At 42.9% G+C, this 26,431-nt stretch overlaps 1 protein-coding gene and 2 long non-coding RNA genes across 3 annotated transcripts in view; 1 reads left to right on the top strand and 2 right to left on the bottom strand.

Moving 5' to 3' along the window:
- klf13 (Kruppel like factor 13) overlaps nt 1-15,099 on the bottom strand; it is a 28,092-nt gene extending 12,993 nt beyond the window's left edge. The window contains exon 1 of the mRNA XM_061774463.1: nt 14,275-15,099. Coding sequence (XP_061630447.1) covers nt 14,275-14,728 — 454 coding nt within the window. The 5' untranslated portion in view covers nt 14,729-15,099. The remainder of the gene's footprint in view (nt 1-14,274) is intronic.
- LOC133478417 (uncharacterized) lies at nt 1-24,370 on the top strand. Its single transcript, XR_009788673.1, has 5 exons — nt 1-134; nt 2,535-2,776; nt 17,488-17,615; nt 22,265-22,372; nt 22,443-24,370. It is a non-coding gene; the product is annotated as an uncharacterized LOC133478417 (long non-coding RNA).
- LOC133478416 (uncharacterized) overlaps nt 20,500-26,431 on the bottom strand; it is an 11,057-nt gene continuing 5,125 nt past the window's right edge. The window contains exons 2-3 of the long non-coding RNA XR_009788672.1: nt 23,284-23,318; nt 20,500-22,341 (exon numbers count right to left, since the gene is read on the bottom strand). This is a non-coding gene — a long non-coding RNA (uncharacterized LOC133478416). The remainder of the gene's footprint in view (nt 22,342-23,283; nt 23,319-26,431) is intronic.

Genomic DNA, 26,431 nt, shown 5'->3' on the forward strand with positions numbered 1-26,431 from the left:
ACGGTCACCTGCTCCAACAAAACGCTCCGGCATATCAAATAGAAGCAGATAACATTCCTGGTGTGTCGTCAAGCATGAGCACCGCTGAAAGCAACATGTGACGCCACCATAGGAGAGCAAACGCATATTGGCAGGTGAGAAAGGGGAAAAATGTATAAGATCATCTTGAAAATATCTCTTTATAAAAAAAATCTCAGACAAAAACACAAGGTGCAGACTAAACCTGTGTGGATCTGTTTTCATCCTTCAGATGAAAACATCTGAAGGACAGGGAAGCTGCACTGGTTAGTTCAATGCCCATTAGAGTAGCAGTCACTTCGCCACAACTCTTTAGTGGTCAGCCAGCATGGCAACAAATGAGAGACTAGGTCCAGTGGTCGGGCTTGGCACACTCCTAAAATATGGTTGCATGTTTACAGCAGACTACGACCTCTAAACAACCCGGAGTGCGCTTCTCTGCCAGCAGACAACCACCTATGGGACGCTCTTCTGGATAGTATTAAAACGACTAGCTCAGACTGGCATGACCCTTAGCTGCTCCATCTTCATGCCTTACTGAGATGATCCAATTTTCAGCAATTTCACTAATAAATGTTTTGTTACTGGTCATTATTCACACAGTACTGGTGGCTGTATGCGTCAACGAAAAAAGCAGTAACTTTGACGTTACCAAAGTTACTGATTTTGCACCCTCAACTTTTATAGCTCGGGGCCGTATGATCAGTTTCCACAAAGCAGTCTAATCTGGTACGGTGAGGTACGCATATTTCGGTATTTCCATTATAAATGCTTCCAGACTATCCGACCCATACCGTAGCACTCTTAAGCAGCCTTTCACGGTGGTAGCTGTCACGACTAGCAGGGTACGGTTTACTCGTGAAGGGTGGAACTAGACATAGATACTGCCGTACAGTGATGCTGTAGCTTCTGTGTTACAACAGAACATAAAGAGTAGATAGAATACACTAGAAGGAAAAGACTGTAGGCAGCATTTGCGCCATCATGTGTTAATCTGCTTGTTTTTAATGCAGTGGAAAGTTCTGTGCTGTCTCATTGGCAGTAAATCACACTTTTTACAAAGAAGGTGCCACCGTCACCATTTCACCAACACATCCTGCAATGGAAAGGCACGGCAGACCACGGTTTAACAATCAGAAGAGTACCACAGCAAACCAAACCAAACCTAAGTGTACCGATTAGAGCAGTGATTCTCAAAGTGTGGTACACGTACCACTTCTGGTATACAAAAGAATCACTAAATTAATCACCATGTTACAGTGGCTTAAGCTAGTTTTTTAAAATCCAGTATAGACTGACAGTACATTTAAGTACAGTTCAGTTGTGTTTAACCTTTAAGTACAATACATTTGCATTCAATCTTTAAAAACTGCTTGTTTTCAAACAATTATTTAGGTAATTTTTTAATTAAAATTTTAGCAATAGGTGAAAATCTGTGATGCAGAGAGGGATGTATAGTTTTACTCCTCACACACGCTTTAAAAACATTTAACCTTATTAAAACATACTTTTTAAACACACTGTAAGCGTATTTGAACACTGAATGAAATTGCAAGCACAAAATGTTTAGAAAATACCGTACATATTGTTGTGTTTGTGCCTTTAAGAGGTGGGACCTGGTGGGGTGGCATGTGTGCGAGTCTGCTTGTGAGTGTCTAGGCGTGAGCTGTGGCTGACAGCAGCTCCTGCATGAGTGTGCTTATTGTGTTTATGAGTTATATAGTTTTCCTGGCGTTAAATAAATAGATGAAATGTGCTTCGGTGGCTGTGACTCTACTTTCCGCCATGCGATGGCATTACGCTATGTAAGTATCCTGCAAAAACCCACCATTAACCGCAATATAGCAGGGGGAACACTGGATATCAGTACCTTGAGATACAAAAATGTACTGTCTACTATATCCCACAACCCTTATCCTTTGTTGTCTTGTACCCCTATATGTAACAGCGTGTTAAACACCAGCGATAAAAGGCGGGGTAAGGTGCGTGTGATGGAAACTTGGCTCAAGCTTCTCAGGAGAGGACTCTAAAAACATGAAGATCTACAGTATATCTTTTGTCATTATTGAGAGGGACCATTGAATAGGCTGCCAGCCCATATGGGCCTTATAGCTGTCAGGTTGTGAACAATAGCGACAGCCTGGCTCCCAGCAGGAGGAGCGCTCCTGTAATGTCAATCCTACGGGCTGTGCGTACTCACCGTAACGCTCTTCCCTCAAGCCACATTGCATGGGGATATTGACATTCGGTCTGGAGACATGTAGCGAGGTTGAGTTTGACCGTCCGATTCCTGCATACACTTATCCATGCATTACTTCATCCCTTTAACTCTTAAGGGAGCATCAGGGATGGCTCGCCTGCATTGACCAGCTCATCAAATTGGCCTCAATTAGTTTGAGTGGGCACTCTCTCTCAGCCCTGAGTGCATGCTGAAACAACCTGGAGTCTCCTTATCTTTTCAATCCTGGTTAACTAAGGACATGCAAACAGTCACAACCATTATTATGTGTTTACAGTGCGTCCGCAGTGGCAGGTGCAGGCAAAAGATGGGCCCGCAGGACAAAGCGCAGCTCGATCATTTCGCCGATGGAGCTGATGGATGGACATTAGAGCTCATATGAGACATACAACCTTGGAGGAGCCCAGAAGAAAACAACAGTCCCGCCGAACCCTGAGAGGCCTCAGCACTGCTCGATAAGACGAGATACAGACAGGAGATACTGCTCGCATTCCACCTGATGGCATTTAAGTGGAAGAGGTTTGTCAAACGCCATTTTAACAAACAGTGTAGATGTAGTTGTTTATTACATGACAACGCAAAACTTTGAAAACAGATCCCAGAGTACAAGTTTTTGAAAATGAAACCATTATTGTTTAAAAAGGAGGACGTGTTTTAACGCTTCTCCAGTAAAGTGTAGCTTTACTGCACCACTGGGTATATAATAAATTATTTTGGATAAAACCTGGGAACTGGGCAAGCACCTACACGGCACCAACTCCTAGGCCGGCATCCATTTTACAGCATTGTTTCTGAACTTCCATGTGAACAGCATGCGCCGGTTGCCGGTTTCAAGGTCTACCGCAGTTTTTAAAAGTCACGGTTTCAAAACCACTAAAACTTTCCATCAGCGTTATGAGCTGATTTTCGGGGGAGTCGTCAGTGCAGGCAAAGTGATACGATCCTGCCCCTCCCGAGGTGCGAGGAGTCAGTGACAGTACTGCGGCCTGGTAGAAAAAAATACCACATTTCCGATCCATCACTCTAACAAATTCAGGGTAACGTTAATATATTACTATAACGCTGTCTCGAAATGAACATTTGCAACTAGCTACGAGAGTTAGCGTAGCGACAATAGGCGAAATAAATACCATTGACCTGCTACTGAAGCAGATAACTAGCTAACAAGCATGGCTAACATCAGTTAGTTTCTGACGTTACTTACAACAAAAAAATATATAGCAGAAAAGTAGCTCCTCATTTTCTGGTAAATAAGTACTTTTACCAATGTACCACAGTTAGATTGTATTTTGAAAAAAATCAATTGTTTATTTTTACGTTTACTAATGTACCTGTGCAGTGTGTTCAATGGAAAAAAGTTATTTACCCAAACATTTCAAAATGACCCCTCCTGGAAGCTGTCACCTTATCGTGGTGGAGGGGTTTATGTGTCCCAATGACCGTAGGAGCTAATTTGTCTGGGGCTTCACGCCCCCGGTAAGGGGACAAAGCACGGCGAAAAGACTCCTATGATGAAAAGTATTAACGGAGTTAGGGTTCCCTTGCCCGGACGTGGGTCACTGGGGCCCCCCTCTGGAGCCAGGCCTGGAGGTGGGGCTCTGAGCCGAGCGCCTGCACCCATGGGGTGGAGGCTGGGAGGAAACTCCAAATCTAAGACCATGATCCTCAGTCGGAAAAGGCTGGCGTGCCCTCTCCGGATCGGGGATGAGATCCTGCCCCAAGTGGAGGAGTCCAAGTATCTTGGGGTCTTGTTCATGAGTGAGGGAAGAATGGAACGGGAGATCGACAGGCGGATCAGTGCAGCGTCTACAGTGATGCGGACTTTGTATCAGTCCGTTGTGGTGAAGAAGGAGCTAAGCCGAAAGGCGAAGCTCTCAATTTACCGGTCGATCTACATTCCTACCCTCACCTTTGGTCACGAGCTGTGGGTCGTGACCGAAAGAACAAGATCCCAGATACAAGTGGCCGAAATGAGTTTCCTCCGCAGGGTGTCCGGGCTCTCCCTTAGAGATAGGGTGAGAAGCTCGGTCATCTGGGAGGATCTCAGAGTAGAGCTGCTGCTCCTCCGCATCGGGAGGAGCCAGATGAGGTGGCTGGGGCATCTGATTCGGATGCCTCCCGGACGCCTCCATGGTGAGGTGTTCCGGGCACGTCCCACCGGGAGGAGACCCCGGGGACGACCCAGGACACACTGGAGAGACTATGTCTCCTGGCTGGCCTCGGAACGCCTCGGGATCCCCCCCCCCGGAAGAGCTGGATGAAGTGGCTGGGGAGAGGGAGGTCTGGGCGTCCCTGCTAAAGCTGCTGCCCCCGCGACCCGACCCTCGGAGAAGCGGAAGAAAATGGATGGATGGATAGATGGATTTCAAAATTATACATTTTAGAGCTGTAATTGCAATACCGTGAATGCTCAGTATTTTTGCTCAGAGTTATCACACCGTCAGAATCTGATGCTGGGTCTTGCCTCGTGAACAGAGATTTTTTTTCGACACGACTGCCACCTATCCCTCCGTTTTCTATACAGTAAATCCTAACTCATGGTGCCGGAGGGGACAAGTTCTGCCACAAATAGCGAAAACCCTCATACAACATTACCCTTAAAAATAAGTCTTACATGTTTTTTTTAATGTGGACCGGAAGTGCACCTGTAAAGGCACAAGCGGCGAAGACTCACATCCACTCACAACCCAGGCTAAACTTACTTCCTCCCCAACATAAAAATATCTTTGTCTCTCAGTTGAGATGTACCATTTCAACATACATGACACCAGTTACTATTTTCAGATTAGCCAGGATTTTGGCGCCGTCATTTTAGAGCATTATAAAAAGAATGTAAAAACTACAAATACAAATACACTGAAAAAAAATGTACTAAATTTGAACACACAAATTTGTTTATTTCAAGGAAAAGGGGGGAAATTATATCAGTTTATTACATTTTAATAATGTGCAACTGGAAATTCAGTACTTATCTTTACAGTGAATATAATAACATTCGTAAATTCGTGACACCTATCCAGATTGGTGTAACGGCAGATGAATTCATGCAAAAGATGCAGGACAAGTGTGAATGGGGCATTTAGTGGAAACTTGTTCCCACTATAGCTGCACGAAAGTCAGATATGTGAACCATTATCCTACCACAATGTTGTCATCTCTACATAAAAAATATCCAACCATTTATCAATTTTCTATAGCTGATACCTCGCCCAAAGCCCAGAGGAAAGGTACACCCTGCACTGGTCACCAGTCAATTGTTACAAAACACTAAGGACTTCAACATTTTACCAGGTTGAATTCCTGTCCATCATACACAGCTCCATTGAATTCTCCTCACCTTGCGCAGACAGCCACGCCCCAGTGTGACAGACAAACGCACATGCTGTAGTTTACCACAACAAGGGGACGCGCCTTACCATAGTGAGGATACGCGCAGCCCTGCAAGAGAATAATATAGCTCCAAAGGTTTCTTCTTTAAGCAGATGAAACTCACAGATGGGACCCCGTGATTGCCTAACAGGGGTGCCCTCTGCCTCAGAGGTCTCATCGCTTCAAACAGTAATCAGATTAGCTACAGATGCAACTGAATAAATGACCTACATCAATGGAGGGAATTGACAGTGAATATATACTGTACCAGAACTCACCCTACCCCCACCCTGCTGCACTATACACTCCATCATTTGCAACAGCGCTGTCGTTCGCGTGCAAGAAGTGGTTTGTTGGTTTTTGAACAGTGTGCAGTGTTCCACAGGTCTGAATCCCTTTCTTCCTGCCACTGGTAATGTACACCACCTCGCAGGTCCTCACTGCCACAATACAACACGCTCCAGCACCTATTTTCTTTTGCAGCCCAAAGCCTTTAGGGAGGGGCCGCTGGGTGGGAAGAACAGACTGGCTTTTATTGGAATAATCCAGTGCTACAGTACCTAAAGAATACATGAGCCTGTGGCCAATTGAAAGCGGTATAGCCATTGACGTGAATGACAGGGGCCTTTCTGTGTTAGGAGTGGCCATGATGCGTGCTTGGCCGCTTAATCACAGTTAAATCCCATTTATGCTCCAACATTAGCAGACAAATATCCAGTTAGCTCTAAAGTGTGCATACTGTATGTAGGTTAGAATACGAATGTCACATGTGGCACGCGCCTTGTGTATCCTTTACAGTGCAGTAATACAGCACCACATGATTAGAACAGGCACGACAGTGGCTTCCACCTTGGTGTTATTTACATCCTGGGGATCAAGTGGATTAACAAATACCTTGTTTCCATTGGACACATAACATCCAGCTCCTTCTAGCAAACATCATATTCAATGTACAGTGTTTGAGTAGAAGGAATGATCAATGTAGTCTCAATGGAGCGTCTGGTTATTTTGAATCAGTGTAATTAACATCAAGTTTTGAAAAAAAAAAAAAGTCATTTCGTTCCATTTTCTTACCCAGACATGCCGGGTTGTTCCTGGGAATGATATTGAACCTATAAATTCGTGTGCACTTTATACCTATTTTGAGGCCACTAATGAGTATATTGTGTCTATAAATGAGATTTTTTATTATTTTTTTTTTAAACATTTTTTTATACTGTACCTACCAACCCTAATTTGAATTAAGTTGGGACATCGTGTAAAACGTCAATAAAAACAGAATACAATGAATTACAAATCCTTTTCAACCTATATTCAATAGAATACACGACAAAGACAATATAGCTAATGTTCAAACTAATAAACTTCATTGTTTGTTTTTTTTCAAATATTTTCTCATTTTGAATTTCATGCCTGCAACACGTTCCAGAAAAGCTGGGACGGGGCATGTTTACCACGTTGTTACATCAGCTTTCCCTTCAACAACACTCAATGAATTTTGGGAACTGAGGACACTAATTATAGAAAGATCGTAGATGGAATACTTTCCCATTTTTTCTTGATGTACAACTGCAGTTGCTCAACTGTCCGGGATCGCCATTGTCATATTTTGCGCTTCATAACATTTTCATTGGGAGATAGAGCTGGACTGCTGGGAGGTCAGTCAAGTACTCATACTCTTTTACTTCAAAGCCACGCTGGTAACACGTGCAGAACGTGGCTTGGCATTGTCTTAATGAAATAAGCAGGGACATCTCTGAAAAAAAAAGCTTGGATGGCAGCATATGTTGCTCCAAAACCTGTATGTACTTTTCAGCATTAATGGTTACCCCATGTCATGGGCACTAACACAGACCCTTAACATCACAGATGCTGTTCTTTTAACTTTGCGCTGATAACAATTCAGATGGTCCTTTTCCTCTTTGCCCCAGAGAACACAGCATCCATCCATCCATCCATTCATTTTCTGTACCGCTTAGCCTCACTCGGGTAGCGGGCGTGCTTGAACTGTTTCCACTATTTGTTCACTCAGATGTTCACAAAGAGGTGAACCACGCCCCATCCTTGCTCGTGAACATCTGAGCCTTTTGGGGATGCTTCTTTTATACCCAATCATGACACTCACCTGTTTCCAAATAATCTGTTCACCTGTGGGATGTTCCAAACAGGTGTTTTTGTGAGCATTCCTCAACTCTTTTTTTTCCCCTGTCGCAGCTTTTTTGGAACATGTTGCATGCATCACATTCAATATGAGAGAATACTTGCAATAACAAAACAAAAAAAAACTTTCATCAGTTTGAACATTAACTATCTTGTCTTTAAAGTGTATTCAATTTAATATAGGCTGAAAAGGATTTAATTGTATTCTGTTTTTATTTACATTTTACACAACGTCCCAATTTCACTGGAATTGGGGGTGTGTATAATTGTGACTACAATTGACTTTTTCAGTTCCCATGTCATGGGTGGGACTTTCTCAGAACTAAAGCCTTGTTTTCCAGCAAGCAATAAAGTTTGGTTCAGTTTGATGTAGTACACAATGTTCGGCATTTTAAAAGTTGTGGGTCTCATAAAGTCCAACCAATGTTGTTCTCCTTTTCAGTACCAATTCCTTCAGGTACCAGTTGGTGCAATTCAATTGTATGAAGTGGAACCAAAAACAGTGTTGTCTACTAGTTGGTCATTAGTGTCCCTTGTTTACAGATCATGTCCGGGTGTGGTGTTTTCTCTTTTCGCTGTCCTGCTACTATTAAGCAGCTATGGCCACCCCGCCTCTACGCGCCGTAGTGGAAATACAAGCTTAATCAGGAATTACTTGTCAGATTCAAACAGTGGTAAACCGAACTGAAATGTACAGCTTGGTGGAAAGGTGGCTTGAATGTTAGCAACTGCATGCTGGTCATGGGGTCAATAAAATTTGTTCTGTGATGACTACGAATGTGCAAACTTGAAGTCATTCACTCACTGTTAGAATCTTTCTGTCTGCGCCAAAACAAGGGACGAAATGACAAAAAGTCTTCCTCCTTCCTTAAGCTATACAGCTAGCATTCCTTAAAGCCTCATGTTTGCAGGAAACAGGAAACTGCTTAGTTTCTTCCAACAACATTGAGCAAAAATATCAGTCAGCTGGGAGGAGGTGGTGGAAATCCTGCCGTGTGGCAGGTAGAAACACTGACCTCTTGTACCCGTGTAAAATTTTGACTTAGGACGAGACCCAGACTCTGGCAAGTGCAGGAAAACCCCATCTCCACCCCGCTACCTCATCCTGGCCAAATCGGAACACTGTGCACTCTTTGTCGCAGCACAAGCCAAATGCTAAACCGCTGGAAGAGCTGCAGTACATATAATCTCTTTCTGCCACTCCTTTTTCCTGTGTGGAAATTGTGATAATTGAAAAAAAAGGGCCAGCACTAATCACAGTTTCACACGTGTACAGAAATAGAGGGCAAGCATGAATAAGTGCTTCTCAATGGCAGTGGATCTACGCTGCCAGGTGCCGACACTTATTTTTTTAGTGCGGACAAAAAAAAATAAAAGGCTATACAAGAGCCTCACTGTATCAGAGGTACCCCCGGCAGACCACAAAAGAGGGCCAGACAAAACCTCAAACCGGCTGTAAAATATGCCATTAGGCACTTTGTCTTTAAGAATTATTGACCGTGTTCCTCCTCAATGATGCCAACCATTTTTGAAGAGCTCCTATATAATCACAAGATGGCCTTTTGTGAGGCCCACTTAGCAGGGGGGCACATCAGGCCCAGCCTGTTGTTTTACAAGAACATGACTTGTAATGAGCCTGTCAGGGTTCATGTCTCCTTTGGAATATCGCAAACTGCATAACATAATCGGAGCACAGTAATGAGGCATGCAAGGGAGTACACCGTGTACTCACTAACCACAAGATGACACCACAAGAGGCTTTCCCAAAAGCTCTTCATCATTAAGAATAGTTTATGCCTCAAGAGTCGCACAGGATGGTACGATCACAACAAAGATTGAAAGGTGAGATTGTTTTATAATCTTAATATAAACCTGAGATTATATTTCACTTCTGCTTTGTACAATTCAGGATGTGTTGCAGGGGAGCCCAGCCTCTGAAAACAGGAGATCAGATCAATGCCGTCTGGTAACCTTGGACCCCCCAACATTTGCTGCCTTCAAACTAAATGCACTTGGATGAGTGATTTAATAATCATTGTGTATATCCTGCACACGTCATTGGAGGAAACATAAAACTTAGAAGTACAGTCAGCATATTTTTTTATTTTTTTTTTTAAAACAGCACCCTGAGATGTAGTTTATGAACACCATCGGCAAAATTTTATAATATACTAATAATAATTTGTCCAGAACTTGAAAATATATACATTCAAGCCAAATTTAATTATACCCTGGCCGAATTTTGAGTTGAAGCGTTTTATTTCATTTGTTGAATGGTATGGTTTTGCTGGAAATGACTGTTAATTTTCACTGTTTTTCACTCTTTGAATATTATTGATATCCCTAACACGTTCGGGGTTGCCAGCAGTTTTTGCACCATCCTAAAAGTTCCTGGTCATTTTTAGGATAATTTTTGGTTAAATAAATAAATTTAAATTTATGTCTGTATTGAGGAAGGATATGACTATTTAAAACAAGCATTTTTCCTTTCACTTTATGTATCTTAACATGACGCCCTGGAGTCATTGCCAGCTACAGGATATGCATTCAAAAAAAATTTAATTCCTTTTAAACATGGTACAAATAGTGGTCAAACAATCCTACTAATAACTGCCACCAATCGCAGACATTCTTATCACTTATCTACACCTTTATTACAACCTACATGAACACACGCCCCAGCCATCACAACCCTTTGTGACAGTGAGTTAAGTAGTTTTTGTCTGATCCAGAAAACTAACAAACAGCCATAAAACCGACCAAGAATTAACCCAGAATGTAATTTAAGTCGCTGGGAAATGGCCAAATGCAGCTAAATGCTTTACATTGAGAAGAAGTCTCCTTTTAAGACATATGACCTTTTTAAAAAGTGTAACAAAAATATAATTATATATTTGTATTTATATTTTATTGCTACTTTGATCATTTTGAAGAGTAATGATACATTTTCAGCACAGGTCAAATTCTAGATCTGGTTTGAGCTCCTCTTACATTGCCGACTTGCATAAACAAAGACCGCAATGACGGAATGACGCGTTACACAAGTAGGAACGTCTGGTACTTGGCTCTCTTTGTTGGGAGGCTATAAAAGTGTCCCCCCCACTCTGCAATTACAGGCTGGAACTGACTCCACTGCTGATCCGTGCGCTCTTTCCTCGACTAGTAGGGGCTGGATGGAAGCACAGCCAGAATCTGGCTGTGTGAAAATCACTGCAAGGTTGGCTGAGGAAGCTCTGCTGAACTCAGATGACCCATATTCTGGGCCCGTCCAATGGAATGAGCGGAAAGCCTCGTTATTCTCACAGATTATGAGACACGCGTCAACTGCAAATTGCGGGAGTGTCTCCTTTGCTTTAAGGAATAAATAGCCAAAGGATAGGGGCTGCAATATCAGTGTGGTCAAACAGTCTGTGAGGAAGGTAACATGTTTGACACTACTATAGCCTTTTTCCAAAAAAGATCCTGCAAAATTGCAGCATCAGAGCCATAACATTTTTCAACCTTTCCCTTGTACACAGAATCCAGCCATGCGTGTTGTTGCCGCAACAGTGTGTGCTTTCACACAGCGACAGCATCCCGCATTCAGATTATTGGATGCATGAAATCTGGTGTGATATGTAAAATGTTTGTCAGACAGCCACACTTGCTTTCAACACAACAAGGCGAGAAATGTGAGTCTCGCTTTTTTCCACATTTCGATGTTCTGTATGAATGGCACCAACACTAAATTGAGGTCGGGGTGGGGGGGGGGCAAAGCTGACCCGACATTTTTTTTTAACTTCAGCGGTAGTATCAGATCAGAAGTTTGACACCTGAGACTTACAACAGGGGGTGCTCTGTTTTTGATGACATACAGTATGATGTATTATACAGTCCTACAGATACAAACGAAGAAGAGTCACCTCTACTCCCAGTGACTCAATAAGCTGCAATAATATTAGTTGTTTTTGCAGAGGATAAAGAATATATTAAGCAAAGCAAAGCAAATTTATTTATATAGCGCATTTCATACACAAGGTAATGTGCTTTACATGATTAAAAGCATTTAAAAAGAAAAAAAACAGCTTATAAACATTTAAAACAAAGAGAGGGGAAAAAATAAAAATACAATTAAAACAGTGTACAGTGCAAGAAATATCATTTAAAAGTGGAAATGCTCTAAAACGTATGGAGGGAAAAGAAGAGTTTTTAACCTGGACTTAAAAACATGCACACTTGGGGCTGACGTCACTTCTGTTACTATGAGTATTGGGATATTGTCAGTCTACATGTGTGGCTTCACTGTTTGTGTGCATATAGCCATTGTCTCAAGGCAACACCGCAACTGTCGATGCTAATTGTTAGGTGCTTATCTATGGCGTTTTCCATGATGTGTTAGCATTAGGCTAGCGTGCTCAATTTTTTTTCAAATATTTTTATTGATTTTCTACATTTATGGGATTGGTTCAGAAAGACAGGAACATACAGAAGTGGTCATGTTTCAGGTGGTAAATTTTGTCGCAGTTGAAAAACTAGCTCCACCAAAACAAAGCCTATCCTCACTCAAACAACAATCACATACATTTACAACACAAATTACAAATTGAACAAGACAAGACAATCAAATGGCTGAAAGTATTTACAAACGGGAAAAATTGTTGGGGGAATTAATGAGGCAAGGTTGTTTTGTTGTTTGAAATACACAACTTGTAAATCTTTTTGTTTCATGTTTAGTTTGACAATAAATTTCCTCTTTCTTTGAAGAACTGTTCACTATGCGCCTAAAAACTCCTTAATGTGGCGTGAGTTGAGTTTGCTGGCACCATACAGCACTTGTATCTCAAGTTTGCGCTCGCAAGCCGAAGCAGAAAATCGGCCGAACGACCGCTCGTGTCAAGAAAAACTCGTAGGTCTGATCACTCGTATCTCAATGCACCACATACCACGTACGGTTGTGTTGAAAGCAATTGTCACTGCCCGTCGAATGTTTTATATGTCACATCAGTCCATCTCGTGTTTGTTGGGTTCTGAATACAAGGCAATGTTGAATAAATGCCCAATGTTATGTCAAGGCTCTATTGGTACAATTTGGCAGGATCTCTGTGAAAAATAGGCTTTATACTTGTAAGCTATTGGGTCAACTACATTACTAGCACGGAGTACTAGTTTATAGGACATCTGCCTTGCAGTTCTAAGTTTGAATCTCTGTTCTGCCCTTCCTGTGTGGAGTTTGTATGTTTTCCCCGAGCCTGTGTTGGTTTTCTCCCGGCACTCTGGCTTCCTCCCACATTCCAAAAGCATGCACGTTAGGTTCATCGAAGACTCTTAATTGCCCATGGCGTGTATGATAGGTGAGCGTGACTGGCGACCAGTCCAGGGTGTCAGCTAGGATAGGCTCCAGCTCACCCGTGACCCTAATGAAGACAATAACAATAGAAAATGGATGGATGGATGGATGGACCCCCATGTCAGTGTCATACAGAACACAAAAAGGTGGATAAATGCTGGCTTTTACAGAGCAGACAATAGAGCCAAATAAGCAATGGCCAATTTGACAGTACAAAGGCATTCCATTCCTATAGGAAATAACTGGGTCATTACATACGTCTTTAGAATCGTTTATCACATCCAAGCAGCATAAGTGAGCACCCATTATGTGCTTGCCAACAATGAGTAGGAGCATAATCTGATCACAAAGCAAGGCGGAGTTGTAAACCTGTTTCATCTTGGAAGTCTGTGATAAAATGAGGCTTTCCTTTCAACACTTTTTTGTTAGACCGGAGCGTAAGTGGTGTTTACGTCGCGCGTGTGTGTCCTATAGGTGCTGTGTGTGTGTGTGTGTGCGTGCGTGCATGTGTATGTGTGCGTGTGCGTGCAAAGGAAAGGGATGGGAAGGGCTTGGAGGAGCTGCAGAAGGGAGGAGAGGCTCCTCGGTCTGGTCTGGGCTCAGCTAGTAGAGTCTGTTGCTGGCCAGATCAGCTGGCAGCCTGTCTAGCGGGGGTGTGGCACATCACAACAAAGGGCTTTGGGCAGACAGCTCTTATCAACCCCCTCAATTTGACTCAAATCTGCATCCTTGACCACCCCTCCTCTGTGCGGCTTATCCAGAGGAATGCCAAGCAAACTTTGGAGCTCCTTTGAGAAGGTCATAGGGATGCGTTGCACTTGCTGAACTTTTGGCATGCTCCTGCAATCATTTAGTCTCGCACTGCAATGGAGGTTTTTGCAATGAATGAGCGCATAACAGAACAAGAAGACGAAAACAAGGGCCGGAAGTGTGCATTGTGTGTGCACTGGGGCTTTGCGAGGGGAGGGCCGCGAGTGGCGGAGAGCTGCGAGACGCGAGTGGGAGTGGCGCTATTTACGGCTCCCACCCTCCTCCGCGCAAACGCAAAAGGAAAGTTCACCTAACAATGAGAGCAATTTGAAACACCCATAATGACAACCACCTTCAATGTTCCTTTCAAGCACGCTTGGACACAACTAAAAAGAGCACATGTGCAACTGACCTGTGTGCGTCCTTAAGTGCGCCTTGAGGTGCGACGATTTGCCGTAAACTTTTTCGCAACCCGAATAGTGGCATTTGTGCTTTTTCTGCGGGGACTCCGGCTCGTTGCGACCTCTCGATCTTTTGCCCCTTTGTTTGAGCGACGGATCCGAGATGGTGATGGTAGGTGTGGCACAGTTCGCATCCTCCGTCAGGCCGGCCTGGCTCTCCTCCCTGCTCTTCGCCTGCTCGCCGAGCACGCCGCTGGGAGTCTGCTGGTTAAAATCCGCCAGGATCCTGGCCACCACGTACAGAGAGGAGTTGTCCTTCACCACAGGTTCTTTGGCGTCCTCCGGGTTCCTCGTGGGGGAAGGCGACCGGTTCTCCGGCTTCATCTCCCGGTTGTTGCCCCTCGGAGCGTGGACGACCGCGCGGCTGGACATAGAGACAAGGCACTCCGCTGCAAAGTGATCCATGATGTCTTTCAAAGAGCCCCCCCCACTATGACATCAAAAAAAGAGAAAAACGAAAAATGGCGTGGGTGCGTGGGGGGGAGAAAAGAACTTGTTCCGTGGTTCCCTTTGTGTGGCGGGTAGAAGGAGGTGGTTCTCATCAGAGAGACTTTCTGCTCTTCGTGCCGGGCTTTCCGAGTCTCGTCAGTAACAACATCCTGCTTGAGGATTGACACGAGCAAAAGTCCCCTGAGTCAAGGAGAGTCGAAACAATAAGAACAAGTCTACGTTCAGTGCAGCAACTCTTTAAAGTTGGAAGTGTGAACTACTCCCATGGTTGCTTCGGACGCTGTCGAGCATAGTGTCTCGGTCTCGGAGCGCCTGTCCCTGCAGCCTGTATCCATGCTGGGGGCGTGTCCTGCACCGGCACCGCGCTCAGCTCTCATTGGGTGCAACGTGGCCCCAAAAGACTCGCACGCGCATGCACACAAGCGCGCTCACGTCCGCCGACGCGGCTCACTTTAAAAGTCTCGCCACAGGTTGCCATTGTTGCCTTCGGGTGCATGCGGTCGCACAGAAGTCATGTTTTGTATCTCCCGGGAGGTTTTCTTGCTCGCCAAATTGAGATAACAAAATGCAAATCAGCTGAGATCGGCTCCAGCCTATCCGCGACCCCAATGAGGACAAACACGATAGGAAATGAAAGGATGGAAAATGAAATTGGAGAAAATCCTGCACATCCATCCCATCATATTTTAGTAATCCCCAGACAACACACAAACATGCCACCCTAATATCTGTGAGAGGGACAGAGATGATGGCACGCTGGGATAATGAAACCACAACCCACTCACACACACCACGACAAGACGCTACCAGTCGAGCCAGTATGCATAATGTGAACTAGTCAATCTGTATTCCTCTGACATAAGGTGAATCTCGGGTCAAAATGTGGTCATGGAAGCACAACCGCTTTAACACCCACCCTCGCATTTCCTGTATCCTTGTCGGGGTCGCGGGGAGCTGGAGCCCATCCCAGCTGACTTTGGTTGCAGGTCAATCCCACGGTGCAAATAAAGAAAGACAACCATTTAACTGTCACTGGGTGGGATTTTAACACATGCCGAGGGTTGGTGACTCACAGCATATCATAACCATTCAAATATGCCCACGGTACTGTATAATAGTACTGAAGGTTGCATCAAAGCAGTCTGACTAGATATTTATTAAATTCCACCATCTAACTTCCTTCTCTCCCTTCTGGTGCTGATTCAACTGTTAAGAGTTTGCCGTTTTTAGCCTCACGTCACAAATACCCTTGAGCATGACAAAAGCTGTGACCCTCGTTCACGTGTACGACCGCAATTCTCCAACACGGCCATACATCATGCCATTATTATGGCAACATTATGTAAGTGCATAGTTGTGATACATAGTCACAGAGAACGTTGTCCAGCTTCAACAAAATAGCAGCGCTAGTAATACAGAGCTAGCATTAGCAGCGTAAACAAGCCAATGTTAGCCACGGCTGCTACGTTGCAGCATGATTTATTCGTGTATTACTATAACAAAATGTATGGGTTTTGAAGTTTTATTTTTGGGGAATGTACATTCAATAAAAAATCAAAAAGAAGGGATAAAGCAGAAATGTTGCTCATTCTGCGTCGCTTCTGAATACTCAGCTGCCTTTGCTTGTCTTACCCAGTTGTTAGCGAACAGGGGATGAGAATTTCTTTTTAATTCTCCAGTGTGGGATATTTCAACATAGTCAGCAATGCTCCTGAAGCTCAAGCTAACAGATGTACCGGTGACTGGAGTGTTCCCGTGAGTGCATGGAAAATGACTGCCACATCGTCGGTCTGTGGTTTCTTTAAAAAAAAACACACACACACAAAAAAAACCCTGCTAACTCCCAATTTAACTTTTTCCTCATATAAGTGAATGAATCTGTCCTTTTTGTCTAATAAACTGGAAGAATGAACATTAGTATATAGAATAAAGAACATCACAAGGGACATTTTGCACATATGTCAAGCGTAAATACAAATGCAGCCAAGAGGTTCCTTTAGCTTACCCTACATGAGAAAAATACCTCTCCTTTCCAGCAGGTGGCAGTAGTTAAAAAGAGATACAGGAAGTCCAAAAACTACCACTCCAGCGTGGCTCCCCACCCAAAATTGTTTTCTTCATTCCATGGGCTGTTTCGGATTCATTTTTTTTTTTTTTTTTTTTTGCTAGGTAACTTTCCATTCCTTTTCTTTCTTATCAGAGCGAGATGACCCTGAAGTACTTGGAGGAAGGGTTGTTCGAATTCTAAAGTTGTTGACCGGATGACGTTTTCCACAAAGGTTAAGTCAGGAAAGGTGGTATAAAGGTTAGGGGATTTGACTTTTTCGAAGAGGCCCCATGTGTAGTGGCAAAATATTGGTACATTACAATCAGACAATGACATTTATAACCGTTTATGTGTACCTTCTTGATTTAATTGCATTGCTAAATTCTATGGTTTCCAATTGCTGATTTGGTGAAGTTCAGCAGCCTTTACATTAATTTGACAGAGGCTCTTGTATGCATCCATGTTATGTGGTATAGTAACAGGTGTCGTATAATTTCAAATAATTGTGCTTGATAAATAAACCGTCCACCAGAAAGTTAAATACACAACTTTTGAACAGGTTATTCAGGAGTTGACGTCAGTACAAACCACAGTGAAATATTGTGCCCAATGTAACATTAATAGTGTGCACCTTTTTTGGAAGATGGTTTCTTCTTCTTCATTGCAGTGGACCTCCACAAACCTTTCTCTGAGAAACTCTTGGGTCTCTGCCAATTGACATGCAGCCAGACAGCACAGGCAAAGTCTTCTTCAGATCATCCTCAGGGAGCACACAAGTGGCACACTGTGAGGGAAGTGAGTCAACAAACAGAGCTGTGAGATCTTTGTCATTATGTGACCTTTTTAATTTTAAAGTGTCCATTTTGTAGGCTTGAATCCATGCAAAGGTAGGTTTTGGTCAGGATTGTCCTCAAGCATTACATATCAGCGGTCCACCAGATGTGGAAATAGGGTGCCACGAGACAGGAAAGCAAATCAGTCATGCTAATGAATGACCGTCATGTACCATGTGCACCCACATCCCACCACTTATCAAACATGTTTTCACTCCAGGATGTCTCAAAGAAGGGACCTTAGAAAACGTACAAAATGTTAATTCATGTTTATTTGGCCAGCGAGGATGAACAAAAAAGCAGAGAGTTGTGAAAAAGAGCAGAAATAAACCATCGAGTCAGTATTAGACCTGCTTCTCTGCTGCAGCGGATGCGCTCCTGTTAGAATGAATGCACACTTTCAGCACGATGCACAAAAGCACCGCACTAGAATGTTCCCAGTGTTCAGCCGTAGCAAGGCGACGTGCCATTCAGAAGGCCATCTGGCTATATTATTTTACATATTCTTTGGCTGCAAAAAAACATGGCACTCTTGTGTACTACTTCTTCTTGAGGTGAGGGTCTATTTCCTCTTTCTCAGGGTGTTGTGTGAGCTGTGTTGAAATTTGTGAGTGTTAATCAACTCCCAAGTGCACAGCTACCAAAAGGGTAAGGAAATCCGCTGCAGCTTATACAAGCGCAGAGAATAAGTTTTTTTTTTTTATTATTATTTCAAATCCTGAAGTGGATGATTTTTTTTTTTTAAACTGTGGCAATGTGATTGCTACAAGGACCTTTTGTACTCTCAGATAGCCCAGTGTCTGGCATTGACATCCAGTTCTTCGGCAGATTGGCCATTTTGCATTGTTCGAAATAGGAGAGACTTCAAAAAGCACAGGACAACCTGACCACTTCGACAGTCTAGCCAGCTGTCACGCCAAGGTCAGGGTGTCAAGTGAAGAAGAAAGAAAAGACGCAGGATAATTCACAAGGACATTCAGTTAGTTTTGGTATTGTGCAGTTCTGTTGCAGTGGTGGTTCAAGGGGGAGTGGGGGGGTCAGGGGGGCCAGTGCCCCCCAGCACTGAGCTTGGCCCACCCTATGCCCCCCCATCCAAAAATCGCTTAACACTTCCCTGCCTCCCCGGCGACAAAGTGAAATTGACTCAATAATTTTCGGACAGAACCCCCCTGTTGACGGATGGAGTCCGGCCCCCCTTGGAGCCTGTGAAGGATGACAAATAAAATCCATTTCCCCAGTTCATCAGGCACATACCACAAACAAACACAACTTTTACAGCCAGGCCAGGGGTCACCAAACAAATACATTGGAACTTCTGAAAAGTCAGGTCCATACACACAGTACAAAGTGGTTATTTCCACTCAAACATCGACCCACACACCAAAAACCTGAACAAACACTGTCAACATGCCAAAGATGTAGGCAGAATGTGCTGCACCTCTGACGTAAAAGGCAAAGACCACCAATATTTTCGCTGTCTTTCTAAAACCTCCTCAATTCTTAAAAACAAATAACGTGGGAGGAAAAGGTATGTGAAACCTTTGGAATTTCTTATATTTTTGCATAAAATGGACATAAAAGGTAGTCTGATCATCTAAATCACAATAATAAACACGTAGTCTTCTTAAATTAATACCACAGAAACAATTATACAGCGGCTGAAATAAGTATTTATCTTTACTTCCAAAGGTACCACTGACCTGAAAATTTCACGAGATGTTGGAAACAACCCAAGTAATCCATACATACAAAGAAAGTAGAACAAATAAGATCAGAAATTAAGTGTAAAAATGGGAAATGACACAGGGAAAAAGTATTGAACACATGAGGAAAGGGATGTGCAAAAACACATGGCAAGCCAGGACAACACCTAAGATCTATCAATAATCAAACAGCAATCCAGCCCCTTGTCAGTGCAAATGAATGTAAGCTGGTTCAGTCCTAATTGATGACCTACAAAAAGGTCTCATTGTCAAATTTGCCTCGATCAGGAGCTCCTCGCAAGATTTCTGACAGAGGAATGCAAAAAATAATCAGAAGAATTGTCGAAGAGCCTAGGACCACCTGTGGAGAGCTTCAAAAAGACCTGGAATTAGCAGCCACTGTTGTCACAAGGAAAACGGTGAGTAATATACTCCGCCGCCATGGCCTGTATGCACGCTCACCACACAATACCCCATTGCTAAAAAAAAAATTAAAATAAAAAGCATGTCAAAACTTTGTTTAAAGTTTGCTGAACAACATTTGGACATGCCAGTTAAATACTGGGAGAATATAGTCTGGTCAGATGAGAGCAAAATTTAACTGTTGCCATATGCAACCTCCTATGTTTGGAGGAGAAACGGCACATGGGCAAATGGGCAAATGTACCAAGACATTCTTGATAAAAATCTGCTGCCATCTACGAGGATGATGAAAATGAAACGAGGATGGACATTTCAGCAGGATAATGATCCAAAACATGCTGCCAAGGAAACTCTTAATTTGTTTCAAAGTAAAATAAATAAATAAAGCTGCTAGAATGACCCAGCCAATCACCTGACTTGAATCCAATTGGAAATCTATGGAAAGAACTGAAACTCAAGGTCCATAAAAGAAGCCCACGGATTTAAAGACTGCTTGTGTGGAGGAATGGGCCAAAATCAAACCACAGCAATGCATGCGACTAGTTTCTCCATACAGGAGGCGTCTAGAAGCTGTCATTGCAATCAAAGGCTTTTGTACAAAGTATTAAATAAATATCAGTTGTCGTGTTCAATACTTTTTCCCTGTCATTTCACATTATTACACACAATTTCTGAGTTTATTTGTACTACTTTCTTTGTATGTATGGATTACTTGGTTTATTCCCAACATCTGGTGAAATCTTCATGTCAATAGCACCTTGGGAAATATATTTAATGAGAAAAATGGTGCCGGGTTAAATACTTATTTCAGCCGCTGTATAATTTCACATTTATATTAAAAATAACTAACATTCACAGCACGGTTTTAGCGGGGATTAAGTGAACCCTTGGATTTATTAACTGGTTGATCCTCCTTTGGCAGCAATAACGTCAACCAAACGTTTCCTGTAGTTGCAGATCTGATGTGTATAACCGGTGGTGTTGGGTATTCAAGGATTGACGACATGCACCAGCATTGCTTGCTGGGGTTGTACTTTATTTTGTGCCACAGTACATGATGAATTCAGGACAAAACAAAGTCCCTCCGTCAAATGTGGTCAAATAACATGCCCCTCACCCATGGACATCAACAGCCATTACACACACATACGAACATAAAGAGAGCGGACTTCAAATGACTTTACAAACATATCTCGAGTCTTGATTTAAAGGACGCGTATTTTGGCTATTTAGAACCGTATTTTGACTCTCTAACGTGTATAAAAGTGTCAATTTCATTTAAAAAAACACCTTGGTTTTATCGTAGGAGTGTCCAGAAAAGGCCCCTCTGACAACTACTTCTGTTTGACCCAGTTTTGTTTCCACTTTGTCCATATTTGTTCTCTGATTGGTTGCCTCCATATAGAAGACCCACTTGTGAGAGCATGTTTTTGTTGACAGCGCTGGCTCGAGAGCAGAAAGGGAAGGCGGAGATCTTCGCTAATGACATAGATAAGAAATTCGAATGACCTGATTTCAGGCCTGTCGGCAGAAAAAACGTCTGGAACTCAGGAATGCGTGGAAGATTTTAATTCATATTTCACGTGTTTACTGAGGCACTATAGAGACAACATTATGTCTCAAATACGAGAAAAAAGTTGGTTTGGCAAAATATGGCACCTTTAAACAATGAACTGCTAGTTTCCTACAGTTTTAGCTAGGCTTCTTCCAACCCTTTCCATAAAACACCCAACTACACACTGCAAACAGTGCACAGTTACCATCCATCCATTTTCCGAGCCGCTTCTCCTCACTAGGGTCGCGGGCGTGCTGGAGCCTATCCCAGCTGTCATCGGGCAGGAGACGGGGTACACCCTGAACTGGTTGCCAGCCAATCGCAGGGCACATACAAACAAACAACCATTCGCACTCACAATCACACCTACGGACAATTTTAGAGTCTCCAATTAATGCATGCTTTTGGGATGTGGGAGGAAACCGGAGTACCAGGAGAAAACCCACGCAAGCACGGGGAGAACATGCAAACTCCACACAGGCGGGGCCGAGGATTGAACCCGGGTCCTCAGAACTGTGAGGCTGACGCTCTAACCAGTTGGCCACCGTGCCGCCAGTGCACAGTTACCTTATTTTAAAAAAGATTTTATGAATAGAAAACTATTCATAAACTAACTCTTTTTGCAGATCACTTAATCATTTACTGACGCTCTGCTTTACATTTAATCTGAATTTACACGTATTACTCACACAAATAGCATAATTAATATGCAGGTAAACAGGTGGTTCTAACTCAGTGCCATTATCTGCAGGCAAGTCTTTGTAGAAACACCATGTGGTCTTTTGCAGTTGATTTCATTCAAACTGATTTTGCATATAAGTGGAAACCTGAAACACCCAAAAAAAACAAGCACTAACAAAGTTACTGACTGAATGAAAGTATAAACTTGGTACTTATTTGTCCCATTGTCTCTCTTTTGTTGTTTTTCAGCAAAGCTTACTCATCCTGAGTGACACACCAACAACAGGTCCTGTGACTAATAATGACAAAGCAGGCTGCTATTTCACCTGTAGAAAAGAAAAGAGGATTAGTCAGACGGTAAGGTTAAACAGAACATACAGTATGTAAGTTACAGCACAACAGATTTTAATATTTTACTGGGCCACAGGTGACATATTGATGGTGCGAGACAAGCTCTGGATGGAAGTGGGGAGGTTTTTCAGTGCAGCGATCATGTGAGGTTCAATGAGCAAGTCATGTGGAGCTGAGACAAGTTGAAACTACATGTTATTGCCACAAAGTCTGGTCTGTGCGGCGTCTAGCAAGATGTACTGGTTACAAAAACACCGAAAATATTGAGCACTTATCAGCAACTCTGCTCGCATAACACGACTGGCAAACAAATATGATTGACTGAGACAACACTGAAAGTCATGCGACAAGTACAGACAAGGTACAGTGCATGTTGTCGAGAAACATCCTTTGCTTTTCAGTCATGATTAACAATTCTTTTTCGTTATGAAACTATTTGGGTTCAACACTAAAGGACAAGGTGTTCTCTTTCACAGAAAAACATTGACACTTGAACAATCATATAGGGTTATTAAGAAAAAAGAAAACCAATTTAGCATGAAGACTGGGAACAAGTCACCTGGCTTTGTCCAAAGGCAACAAAACACTTACAAATACTACAGGACACTTTGCATGAAGTACTTTAGTTGTTGTTTGTATGTTTCCTTAGCAACATCTGGCAAGTTGGTACCAGCAGCACATCATAGCAAGAATAAAGTCCTATTTGCATCAAGCAGAAACGTTTCTTTCAGTTTGGTATGGTGTGCTATTTTTGGTATGGTTTCATGTTTATTTATTTATTTATTTTTTTTGTCTTGTGAAAAGAAATGAAATTGTATCAAAATAGCCATCCATACCATACTATATTTGGCATCTTTTCTGTTGGTGTGGTGTGTAGTGATATTGTACCTAAAAGGTTGAACTAGAAGACTGCTCACCATTTATTGGTCAACGGAGAATCGTCACTTCAGTGCTACAAAGAGAATGGAATACAAAAAACACACAGTTTGATACTGTGGTTTACAACAGTGAGATTGTATACTTTATAGGGCTAAAAATGGACTCCTGCAGCAAAGTGGAGACTGTGGCGTATAATACTTTACTGCAGCATCCAGAGTTTAGACATGACAACAAGGTGTGCTAACACTAACGTGGATTTATTTTTGTGATTTCTAGCGACGTATCCTCAAATGTTACTGTTGAATCAGCTCGACTAGTGAGTTGCTAGTAGTGGTTTACGTCACCCTTCTGCCGTACAATCAGCTCAAACTGCTTAGCACCGTAGCAAACCAGGTACTAGAAATAGTATCTTGACATACCTGGTTTTGCTAGTGGAAAAGAGTCAATAGTGAGTTGAGCCATAGTAGGTATCATGCAGTGGAAACGGGGAATAGAGTATCTGCACATTTGCAATTTACTCTTCACGAATGTAGACATTCACATTATTTTTCTTTGAAATGTACGCCCAGCTATTCGCTAAAAAACTCACCTTTTTGCATTTTATGTGCGCTTTCTCAAGATGGGGCCATAGCCCTGTCTAAACATATAGTACATATTTGATGTTAAGGAAGCATGTTGAAGTGATACATCTTGAGTGAGAAACAAGCTTTGTATGTGGAAATGAGCTAAGTTTAGCCTAGGTTGTTAGTGGACGTTATAGAGAGTCTTCACTGCATGTGCATGTACATGCGAACTTCCAGTGTGTTTTGCAAATATCAAATCATCTGTAAATCATTTATTTTCCAGGGTTATGTTAAAAGATGTCTCTGAAATTATATTAAACTGATGTGGGATCAGTGTTTGTGGTATGTGGTTTGTGCTATATTTACTGTTTAAACTATTAATAGAGGCAATTCCAAACATTTAACGTTAATTACTTGTGGTTTTTCGCTATTGACAGTAGGGCTCAGTCCCTATTCTGGTATGATGTCATAGTAGGCCTACTTAATATAGACATCCCATCTACACACCCCACAGCAAAATAGAAATCTAGACCAGGGTTTACCACTCCAAACTTTATAGGCAGAATTGGCGTTCATGTGGCATAAGGGCACAAAGTGGCCTCAGAGATGTGTGGCATAGGCAAGGGGCGGAGGCTAAAAGAAGGTCACTGCATCAGTTCACACAATGGTAGGAGTCGTTGTTCTAAGAAGGAGTTCACTGTGGTCATCATCCTCCCTCTGCCGTACCTCCAGGCTGTCCATGTACAGCCACACAACAGAGGCAGCCTTTTTCAACCCTATGTTAATCCTGCCTGCCTCCCCCATCTTGATGCCGCCTCCCCGACACACCACCACAAAGAACAAAGTGCTGGCCCGCACTCATTGAGAGAATGTTGCATAAACGATAGCAAACCAGCCAGATGAGCGCTCTTTCTTTCTCGTTTGCATGAAGTTATGTTCACAAACCCAAGCTGAGATCCACGTCACTCCCCTGACCCGAGGCTGACGCCGAGCCACGACTGTGTGCGGCCGTCATTGTTCCCTCTCATCGCAGCATGTTGGCTTTGTTCACGCAGCACAATACAGCTCAAAAGAGCAAAGTGAAGCGAACACATTTTTGGTTTTGCACCCACTTACTGGTCAGTGGTGACCCTATTCAGGTTGCATTGATCACTGCACTGGCCGCGGAGGGATGGGCCTCGCAGGCACTGGTGAGGGGGTCGCTATTCAGCTGGTCCCTGGGTCCGCAGGCACTGCATTAACTCTTTGTGCTGATGCCATAGGCGTTGGGCGCATCCTTTCTGAGACCATTCAACAGGGGCACTTACATAGCTATCATCCATTTTTGAGTACTAGTGAGACTTGACAAAGCCCAGTGCCATTACATTCAGTTGGTGGAACCACTGTGCTTGACGCTATAGCCAATATTTTACAGATTAATCACTTCCTCAACATATAGTACATTCTTTGTGGTCATCACACAATACATTCCCGTCATGGTACGGTAGAGTGTTTAATCAAACTAAATACAAGTCCAACAATAAGCCTGCTGTCAAGTAAGAATTCCTCTTCTTCTCTGGCAAATCGCCAAATGAGCACTATTTGTTTGTGTCACAACAGTTCAAGCTTTGTTTGTCACAAATTCGTAATGAAGTCAAGTTGTTGAAAACACTGCAACTCAGTATCCCCGACTCCCTACCCAACCTCCCACTGCTGCTGGCAGAGGTCGGGTAGGGGTTCAGAGGTGGAGAGCAGCCAAACCAGCTTGGAGGACAGTGTTTGGTGTTAGTCTTGAGGGTTAAACCCCTACCGGTTGGTTGCCCTCTTTAAATTGTTTTTCTAAATAGCAACAGAAATATCAGAATCATCTTTATTTGCCAAATATGTCAAAAACACACAAGGAATTTGTCTCCGGTAGTTGGAGCCACTCTAGTACGACAACAGACAGTCAATTGACAGAGAATACTTTTGAGACATAAAGACATTGGGAAAAAAAAAAAAAAAAACAGTCACTGAGCAATAAAATGTTGCTAGTAATCTGGTAATGCTGGTATATTTTTTTTGAAAATTGTGCAAAAAAAGTCCTCTCGCAATTAGAGCAGTTGAAATGACTAATAGAACAATAGTCCGGTGCAATGACCATTGTGAAAAGGGCGCCGAGACTTCAAGAAATGTATGCAGTTTAAAGTGACTAGTAGTGCGATAATCTGGGACAGTGTCGATTGTGCAAATGTTGGAGATGGCACATGAATGGTCAGTATTGGTCAACAACAGATATGCAAATAGTGCAGCGTGGCGAGACTACTGCAGTGAGTGCACAGGTAATGTATAATTGGCCTGACAGAAGTGTGACAACAAACTCAAGACAAATAATTGGCAGCATGTTGCAATGGAATTGTACGTTAACTGTTTAAGACGTTAATGGCAAGATGGAAGAAGCTGTTGGAATGTCTGCTTGTTTTAGTTTGCATTGTTCGGTAGCGCTGCGGGAAGGAGCTGGAAGAGGTGGTGACCAGGATGTGGAGGGTCCAAGAGGATTTTGCATACTCTTGTCTTAGTTCTGGCAGCGTGCAAATCCTCAAGGATGGGTGGGTGGGGGGTACCGACAATCTTTTCAGCAGTTTTGATTGTCCGTTGCAGTCAG

This window comes from Phyllopteryx taeniolatus, chromosome 5 (assembly GCF_024500385.1).
Source record: "Phyllopteryx taeniolatus isolate TA_2022b chromosome 5, UOR_Ptae_1.2, whole genome shotgun sequence".
NCBI lineage: Eukaryota > Metazoa > Chordata > Actinopteri > Syngnathiformes > Syngnathidae > Phyllopteryx > Phyllopteryx taeniolatus.